Here is a 10,173-nt window from a genome sequence, read left to right as displayed (position 1 = left end):
CGATTTATAGGCCATTTGTTGACATCCACCCGTCTGCCATACCATGTAAGACGAGATTTCTCGGGTTCAACCCGAGAGTGTCATTCTCACTCATCCGGAAATTAGGGATATTAGAACGAGAACAACAACAAGAATATTTGAGTCTTTGGACACACATGAAAAAGTTATTTAAAAAGATTGCATCGACCGGGAATCGAACCCGGGCCGCCCGCGTGGCAGGCGAGCATTCTACCACTGAACCACCGATGCGATGAAATAAAGGGTTTGACTAGTTGAATGCATGGTAGACTGGCGCCAGCCAACAAGTGGAGAGTAGAAGAACAAGTAAGGAGAAAAATGAATATACTGGTCACCTTTCGGAGAAGAAACCAAGTAGGAATGAAGATTAATTGACTCTCGCACTGGTAGAAAAAAGAAGAGAAGAAAGAGATAATCTGATTAGTGATATCCCATGATAATGATAAATTACAGTCATTTACGATGGTCCGAAATGGAGAAGAAAAGTGAGGGTTCGTCCTTGTGAACATGGTGCATCGTACACATTCATTCTCATTTATCTTCATTTATTTGGTGAGAAGAAGAAGAACAAAGAACGGGCGGCCCCTGAACATTCAAATTCAAGGATGAAAGGAGAATGAGGATTCAAATGTTGTGTTAGGGATCCGAAAAGCTTTTTTTTGCGAAAAGGGTGGGTTTTTGGTTGTTGTATTTATCACTAATAGCTGGCTGGAGAGCCACAAGCTCGTTAATGACTAGAAAACATGTGATGGATGATTATAATTTACTTGGGGGCATTGAAGAAGATAAATGACAAATAGTCGCTTTTTCGTGGCGAAGGACTGTCCCGTTTTTGATAACATTGAGAGAATGTGCCAAAATTCTAACAAGTTTGAAAATACGTACCGTAAACCTTGTAATGGAAGGACCCTCCAACTTCAAAACTTGAGCCAATTTATCTTGGCTCTTTTCAAAGATATTCGAAAGTTATCAACTGATGAATTGTTTATCATAATATCAAAGGTTTTTTTTTGAGTTAACACATTTTTGATACCTTGTCTAGGAATTAAGATAGTTAATCTCAAACTTGTCAGTGTGGGTGCCCTTCTATTACAGGTTTTACGGTATTCAAAACTAGTCAGCAAACTAAAAATTTTTCTAACTAGCCTAAATTCAAGTCTATGGTAGTCGGAAAGTTACCAATATAAAACGAATCCTACAAAGTTTTCAATAATTCAGAAAAAAGTCTTGTCCAAAAGTACATAAATCTCATTCGGAAATCCTCTTAACCAAACAAACTAAACAAAAAGTCTCAATGGGGAAAAAAGTAATGAAAAGCTTTGAAAGATGAGAATAGTTTACCTATGACACCTATACGAATGGCATCTCTCCCTTCCTCTTCACCTACCAGACAAGTAATTGATACGAGAAAAAGAGAGAGAGAGAGAGAGGACCACCTCATTTTGTATTCAAAAACCAAAGAGGTCCCGTTTTCTTTAGACAAACATTCCAGAAGAATGACGAAAGAAAGGGGGTAAGAAGAAAAAAGAAAAACAACGAATGGTAAGGTGTCAGATTTTTTGTGCCATTTCCTTTCTCAGATAGATTTCTCCTTCCGCTTTTGTTGGTTTTGTCATCCGAGATGATCGTCGTGCTTTGCATACTGAATCATAACAAAGAATGTACTAAAATAGGGATGAACAAAAAAAGAAAGAACGACAGAAAAGTAGGTGACTGGGAAGGAATGGATCAAGGTTTAATGCAGATAGGGCCTTTTGAAATAAGTACGGGAAGAAAAGGATGGAAGTACGGTAGTTCTGTTTACAAGGGTTTCAAAGAATTCCCGAATGACTTACGTTCTTTTATATACCGCAATTTTCTAGTTAGTCTTTAGACGATCCGCTTGATTCAATTACGAGTTCTGCCAGTCATGAATTCTACGAAGTCTATTAATAATTGGCTATACCAAGATGTTCCCACTTTATAAAGTATACTGTCAACCGGGTCAGAAAGAATAATAAATTCAAACGAAACTCTTAAAATCACGAGTTCTCTGCGCTCTCTTCACTCTCCTACACTATTTCTATTAGTTTATATCATTTTATGCACCACCATCCATCCATCCCCGTAACGAATCGAACCAATAAATATTTGGTATTTTTCCCTTCTTCTTCTGGATGATTCATTTTATTCGCGATTTCTAACAAACAATACATCTCTGTGAGGAAAGAGAATGATTTTTCCCACACTTTACATTTCAGAAAGTAAGGGAGGATAGCAAAAATTTTGGGAGAAAAAAAAATGGAACTCTTTGGAAGGCATTCGAGAGCCTGAGGGTAAAAAATAGAACGGATGAATATTTTATGAGCAAGCAAAAATAGTAAACGTTCATTAGTTCCAAGGATTCATAAAGTAAGGCAAGAATTTTTCAGCTCCACTTCACTTCGAAACTGCGACACTTCGAGACCGCGGTAATTCGGGACACAGTCTTAGGGCTTTCAAATATCGTAAACACTCTAATAAAACGACACCCGAATCGTCAAATTTGAGCCCATGTATCACATTTTCTGTGAGAGATATCAGAAAGTAATTGACTAATATAATAAAATGTTGCTGATATCATGATGAACATTTTATTAGTTGTCAACTTGTGGATATCTTTCAAAAGAAGTGAGATATATAGGCTCAAAGTTGAGGGTCCGGGTAGCGTTCTATTAGAGTGTTTACGGTATGCTAGTTCTGATAGAACGCATCCTGAAACTGGAACAAATTAAAAATTTTAAATCAAAGTTGGGATTTTTTCAAATTTCAGAATATGTTCTATCAGAACAAGCATATTTGACAACCCTTAAAATTTTTGTAGTCTGAAATTTACTCATTCGCCTGTACTACCACGGTTTCGAAATGACGTGGAGTCGAACTTTCTTCAATCCCACTAGTATAAAAAATTGGAGCTGGGGGAGAGAAACACCAATGGTCGTAGCCGTTTAAAAGTTTGATCCTCAGCCACATAATTCAGCAGCGATTTTTTTCTAAAATCTCACGTTCACTGGGGCGCGATTTCTGACCCTTGGCTTGAACCCAATTGTCTACGAGAAAATTAATCCTGAAAGTAAAAATATTTTCAGGTTACAGTAGTTGTTGCGTTGGGATCTTCGGCCACGGCCACCGGCGTTTCTCTTTCACAGTTCCATTTTTTTTGCACCAGAATAATACTTTCTGTTGTTCTAGAAGTTCGTTTTTAAAAACGAAACAATGAGTAGACTTGTCACTCAAACATCACATTTTTCATTTTCTGTCCATATTTCGAGAGAAATATTGTACGGTAATCGGTTCAAAAACTCATCGATCAGTGTCTTCTCTCCACAAATCCTTTTCTTTTTTGCGGCGATGTCCTCGTCCCCATGTCTTTTCTTTTCGTTTTGCATTGAGTAATCCATTGGCGAAAAATGACAAATTACTGGTGGGGGATTATTAGACAAAACTAGGAAATTCATGTTCCAAGTGGACACATGGAACATTTTGAAGTTTCCGAAAAGGAAATAGAAAAACGAGGGAGAAGAGTTAGGAATTCATGAAAATCCATTCGAAGAGGGGAAACGAATAGCACCAAAAAACCGAACACGATATCATGAATTTTAAATTTATGTCTTTTTTGTGTCGATTTTTTTCTATGGTACGAGTTTAGTACCAACAGATGGCTCATCAGTAATTGTTAAAACTGTACATTGACAAACAAATGACGGAGGAATTGTTGCCAAAAGCTGGTGTTTGTGTTCTGGTTATTATGGGAGCACTGCTCATCAGTAGAAAAAGGATACGGTGAAAATTTCTTGAAAAACTTTTGGGCTCTAAAAACTGAGAATACGGTAATAACAAAAAGTTATCAAGTTATAGAAAACATGTTCCAAAAGAAAAGTAATCTATCAATGTCCAGGCAGTCACCTCAACGACATAAAGATGTAAACTTTGGGGTGGGCTCATCTCATCACAAAAAAGTGCGCGGAGCATCTTGATGCGGGACTTCAAAGCGGTATCCGATTCTTCTTCTGACAACAGCTGTCATCCTTTCGTTTTCCCTTCCCAACCACCTCGTCCACACTCGATTTACGATCGATGTTTTTTCGATTCCCGGATGAATTATTGGCCTTGTCAGGTGCACACATTGGAGAAGAAGAAAAAGAAGCTAGGAATTGAGAAGGCACCCATTTGACTCCCGATGGTGGACTGATCAGAAACACGATTTTATGAGACTTGAGGGGAAGGAAATAAATGAAAATCGGGCTGATGAGAAAATGATGGGGATAGATAGACAAGTGAATGAGAGCTAAAATAGTTGGACTGATTTCGTTTCTCAAAGACATGTATGGCTAATCATACTATTCAAAGGTGGTGTGTGGTGAATATTTTATAAAATCTATGTAGATTCACACAAAAAATTAGGAACAATTGAAAAAAAAATCCTAAAATGAGAGAAGCAGTATCGGAAAAGCGAAGTGGAATCCGGTGGCTGGCGGCCGAGTGTGAGTTTTCTAGTCCCCGGCCAGCGCGCGGAAGTTTCGTATTTGAATTTTTCAGGGGTTTTCAGAATTGCAACCGTTTTCTTACGAAATCGTTCGATTTTTACCCTTGTCAAAAACAGTTTTTTGTGGAAATTCCAGAGAAAAGTTCAAATTTCCCAAGAAAACTTTCTGGAAAGCAAAAAAAAAACTGAAAAGTTCGAATACGAAATGGGCGCGCTGGCCGGGTACTAGAACACATCCGGCTGCCAGTCACAATATACCAATTTGCTTTTTCGATGCAGGTTTTTTGCATTTTAAGAATTCATTTTGAATTTTTTCTTTGTTTTTGTGCGGCTCTACACACTTTTTAAAATTAAGAATCAAACAATTCACCGCACATCACCTTCGAAATACGGGTTACTTCCAGGTATAATTCTTTCAATCGTTTGGAATTTGATATTTTAATGCTACAAAAAATGTCATGCTCGAATATTTACTGAAAATGAAAACTGCATTAATAATCTAATAATTTGCCTCTATTTGGGTTGTAGTTGCCTTTATTAGATGGGTCAGGCATGAACTGGAAATGATATATTTTATCATTTTCGAATTGATCCAAACACTACCATTCCGTAAGTCACATTATTTGGCTCCCGACTTGCCCAGTTCGCGTAATCAGCGGGTGTTCCATCAATCCATTTCCAGTATCCATCACTATAGTAAAGGCCAATCCAGATCTGAAAATTAATTGAATTAAAAAATAAAATGTTAACGAACGTTCAAATTTTTTGTGTAATCAACTTTGATTCCTGTATTCGAAATAGCTGAAAGAAAAAATCCATGATTCTTTGAAATCATAGGCTAGTACTAACAAGCGAGAAAGTCGTTTTCAAATGCAGAATGAATAGATGCTAGTCGTGCTCCATCTCGTTGGCAGGCATTATCGGCTCCGTAGAAAGATGCTTGTTCAATAACAGTCTGAAACTCCTTTAATGTCATCTGTAACTAATTTATTTTAAACTTTGTAGCAGTAGTTTGTTGCGGCGAACCAGACATATCCATGCGGGCATCGAACTTTTGATAAACAAGAAATAGTGTATTTCATAGCAAACCTTGAGAAGGTGGACAAGCTGTTGTTGATGAGAGAGGTGGATCAGAAGCACAAATAAACGGAGAAGAGTCGGTACAAGTTGCAGTCAGCCATTGTCCATCGTTGGCGAAAAATTGCATACATGCAGAAGTTCCCAATGAACTGGGCTGTCCAATTTTATAGTTTTGGAAGTCAAATGGTGAACCATCTTCCCATTTCCAGCTTGTGGGATCCGTGACTATGGAGGACATAGTTTTTGCTCCCAACCACACAGGACCATTTTTATAGATGAGTTGAGAAGCTTGTTGAGCCAAATATGTATTTTCATTCATATTGTGAACAGACACCATGTGACCATTCAAAGTAGAACATACCGACTCGGCAGTTGCATAGTTCACCGCCGAGGAATAAAATTGGAGACATCTAAAAAACTAAAAAGTATATATTCAGTATTGTGTGTCGTAGTCCTTACTTGTTCATCTGCTGAACATATATTGCTCCTGTTCCACATTGTGCATCAATCTGCAGAAATAAAAGAGAAAACAAAAGGAGAGGAAGAGTTTTGGCGAACATCATGATAAGGAGTGAAGTACTGATAGGTGAGCTTTTATACAAAATTTTATGTCCTGTTCTTTTGAATCAGAGATGTTACATCCGTCTTATCAGTAAAAAAAGAACCCACGATCATAATGCTTAATACGAATCCTTCCCATTTTGCAGATTCTGACAAGTCACAAGGGGATGATGAACAATTCCACGAGTTAATTTTCTAGATAACAGCATATGTATAAAAGAACAGGGAAGTGTTCTAAGTCCATTCTTCATCTTTTAGAGATGTGGAAAGCATGCCTTGCCTTCTTTTTTCATACCTGCATTCATAAACGCACAGTGCAATCCAGGATCTATTTCTAACAATAACAGGTAAACGAAATACACTGGTCCACATAATCATTGTTCCACCCTGAAGTTTCACTGGAACCCCTATTTAGGTCAAGTTTCATAAAAAGGTGCCGACATGGAAGTTGTAGCCTTTCTTGAGAAATGGTACTTCGAAAAACTTGGAGTTGATAGCATGACCCAGAAAAATTTTCTTCTGACCGAAATTCTGAAAATCACGTTTTTGGATACAGATTATCAATAATTTGTTGACCATCGTGGCTCGAAATATCAATTTCTTAGTTTTTTGAGTTCATCCATAATCTGAAAGTCTTTGTTAGTTTCGTAAACCATATGAACCATAAACGCCCATTCATTTTCTATCAGGTTTCTGTTGTGTGAATATTTGAAAGTGATTTTTTGTCTACCGTTTATTGTTGCTACGATTTGAGGCAAGGATTTTGAACATTCTGGCATCGACACCGTTATCACAAATCTATTTACTTTTCATTTCCCCATTGACAAGGTCAGGAGACATTCAGAGTGGCTCAAACATTGTCTTATCACACTTCCCACATAGACTTTATGTTCACTTGACCTCAATTCACCCAAAAAATATCTGGAACTTCTTAATTAAACTCGAAACTTGTCGCGGTTAGGGATTGAGGAGTGATGAGCCCACACTCCTAGCGAACTGTGACTGCTATGCAACCTTTGGCTCCTTCCGTTGAGATGGTAGTTAACAGTGGATTGGTTCACAACGTGTTTATTGACACTCGCTGGGCAATAGAGGTCTCAGAGGGATACAGTAGAAGTTAGTGAATAGGGGTGACAAGAAGGGGGAGCAGGGAAGGAGCAACCTTCCTACATGGCTGTAGGTTGGAAGAAGATGGTCTCCAAATGTCATACGGATCTTCGTCAAGATGAAAGCTCGCCAGTTGGACAGAAGCTCCAAAGAAGTAGAAGGACCCAAGACACAAGTCAAGATGACTCGTCAAGTTCCAGAAGTCCAGAAGACGTGCCAATCAAGTCAGATTGACCAATGGACAACACAGTCACGTCAACGGATCGGCAACAGGAGTTTCAGCGAAAGTTGGAATTCCGGAATCAACGACATTCGGCCAGGATGCTGTCACCAAGAGGAGAAGATCAAGCCAACGGCAGGGACATTCCAGTCACGTCATCTGCCAAGCTGATCGTCAACTCAAGTCAAGCAAACTGTTACCATGATGAGGCGAAGTACTAAGCCCGAGCGCAGTGCGAAGCTTTTAAGGCTTAGGAATTTGCTGATGAAGGTAGTAGAAGTTCGGAAGTTCTTGCAAAAGAATTCTGACGAATGGATACAACAGTTGTGCATCTCGGACTCCAGAAGTCGCCGTAACATCAGTTAACGTCATACAACTGATCGACGACCAAGAAACCCGATAGAGGACGTCTTCAGAAGAAATTCCCTTCGCGCAGAGGGAAGGGCCGACTCCAAGCACATCCGAACCACGTCATCGGACCCTCAGGAATGTCGAACCCAGCCAGTCAAGAAATAGTGTGCAAGATGCAACCACACTGATTCGTGCCACAACGTCCAAGGAATCAGAAGTCGTCAGGACTACCCAGTCAACAGCCAGCCAAGAAGATTCATGAGCAATTGGAGTTTCGACAGCTACACTTCAAGGATAGTCGTGATGCTTCAAGTCTTAGGATATTAGTAAGGTAAAAAAGAGAAAGAGCTACCGAAAAGAGACAAGGTGTCGAAGCGAAAGCTTAGATACTGAAGTCCAGCTGTGTACTAGTCTACATTGGTAGATTTGCTCAGTCGCGGGACCAAAAGAGGATAAAAATATTAGATGAAAGTTTTAGAAAATTGAAAATCATCAAGGTTTTTTCTATCTATCAGAAAAAGTTTAATTCGATAAAAGTCATTAAAAGAGGTTTCCGAAAAGCACTGGGATTCACAAAAATCAAAATCCCTGAAAATTTTTAAAAAGGAAGTTTGGCGCTATGGGAGTTGAAAGATGCCACCCATTTTTAGATTTTTATATTATTATTTTCTTTTTTGTTGCTTCACAGGTGATTCGCGAACAATCCGTTACGGACGCTCAGCGTTCGCGCGCGGTTGAAATAGGAACCGTATACGGACCGCACGCGACCCGTTTTCAGAAAACCACAGCACATTATTTCGTATTTCTCCGTATTCTGTCCGTTCGCGAACTCCGTATCCGAGCCGATTGCGAATGATGGACAAACGGATCCGTTCGCGAATCAGACAAAAGTTTAAGCGAATCACCTGTGTTACTCAAACTTTTTCAACGTGTGCGGACAGACCGAGAGAGAAAAAGACGCAACTTCATTTATTCACCAGCAAGCTGGTGCGCCATCGGCGCGATTTGACTTATTTTTTACTGTTTCATCCCTCCACTTCTCACTTTTTCTTAAAGGGTCACGTAAATCTATATTTATTTTTCAAGTTTTTCAAAAGTCCACAGACTTTCATCAGGACAGACGTATGTATCGTTTTATATATAAGGAAGATTATAAGTATGGGTTTTCAAACAAATTAATGAAATAAAAATTTTGGTTGGTGTCCCCTTTTTAGATGAATGAATTTGACCTTTTTTTCGAAACTATTTTCCTATTCAACATTTTTTGTAAAGTTGGTAACTTTTAATCAGTTCCCAATAAATTATATTCATTTCCATATTTATTGTTTCTCTTCAATCAAAATTTCTCGAAAATGCAATACTCAAAGGCAAGTTGTTCATGATCTCCTTCCGAATTACCACTATATTTTTCCAGATTCTCCTCTTCCTCCTCATTTCGATTATCTCCGCTTCCTCGATTCCATATGTCAGATACTGTCGTCATGTGGACTCTGCTAAATGTGTAGTCGTCGATTTATGGTTTGGACAGTACGAGACAAAACGACTGTTTCCAATGAAATGTGTGTATGGTTCCTGTCCAATTGGTACGGTATGCGATCCTAAAGAAGAATGTTGGAACGAAGTAAAAATGAACGAAAATAACTATAAGGAGATGAAGATGGTGGATGGAAAATGGAGAATTATTTGACTTGAATTTTATTGATAAAAATAAAAATTTATTTATTTATTCTGGTTGAATACATCTCATAACTTTGGCTGGGATATTACTGACTACTGCAGCGAGCCCTTGTTTAAATACTTCAAATGAATCATTCATGCTCTCCGATTCCGGCTTCAGATTCTCCATGTCTTTAGTGAGAAGATTCATCAAATGCTGGGCACGAAGAACTGAATAGAAACCTGTCAGTTAAAGATGACATGGTTGCTTGACTTACGATAAATTGGTAGAGTGCTCATTGAAAACGAAGGGGCTATGGACATCTCCAAAAGAAGACCCATGGAGTCCAGAGCATCTGAAAATCAGCAAATTCTTATAGACTAATTATCTAAGAAGAGAGCTTCACCCATAATGGCAGATTTCAGTTTTCTTCTCGTATGCGGAGAGAGATTTTTGAGAGTATCCAATTGGGTATCCGTGAAGCCTGTCATTTCCTCAATGGTCTCTTTGAACAAATTTTTTGTACATTCCATGGAAGAATGGGCTTCCTGAGAATCTATTTTTATTACGATTTGAGTTTGAAGTCAAGCTCACCACTAAACCCGAAAAAATAGTCAGAAGAAGGAATAACTGAATTATTTTCATACTTGAAAATTTGGGACAGAATGATGGGGG

The 10,173-nt window shown here is 38.6% G+C and overlaps 2 protein-coding genes and 1 non-coding gene across 3 annotated transcripts; all 3 read right to left on the bottom strand.

Moving 5' to 3' along the window:
* Window positions 1–178: 178 nt before the first annotated feature.
* CBG28920 lies at window positions 179–249 on the bottom strand. The gene has a single exon. It is a non-coding gene (tRNA).
* Window positions 250–4,022: 3,773 nt separating this feature from the next.
* CBG09931 lies at window positions 4,023–6,162 on the bottom strand (the record flags this gene model as incomplete). The annotated part of the gene is made up of 5 exons (XM_002641568.1): window positions 4,023–4,250; window positions 5,126–5,236; window positions 5,277–5,323; window positions 5,612–6,012; window positions 6,062–6,162. 5 exons carry the CDS (start codon window positions 6,160–6,162, stop codon window positions 4,023–4,025), a joined length of 888 nt encoding a protein of 295 aa, XP_002641614.1.
* Window positions 6,163–9,564: 3,402 nt separating this feature from the next.
* Window positions 9,565–10,143, bottom strand: CBG09929 (the record flags this gene model as incomplete). Its single annotated transcript, XM_045244206.1, has 3 exons — window positions 9,565–9,728; window positions 9,776–9,821; window positions 10,012–10,143. The coding sequence occupies 3 exons, from the start codon at window positions 10,141–10,143 to the stop codon at window positions 9,565–9,567; spliced, it is 342 nt and encodes a 113-aa protein (XP_045094150.1).
* Window positions 10,144–10,173: the final 30 nt, after the last annotated feature.

Source organism: Caenorhabditis briggsae (genome assembly GCF_000004555.2).
Source record: "Caenorhabditis briggsae complete genome, chrIII, whole genome shotgun sequence".
Classification (NCBI taxonomy): domain Eukaryota; kingdom Metazoa; phylum Nematoda; class Chromadorea; order Rhabditida; family Rhabditidae; genus Caenorhabditis; species Caenorhabditis briggsae.
This window is presented reverse-complemented; position numbering and strand designations above follow the sequence as displayed.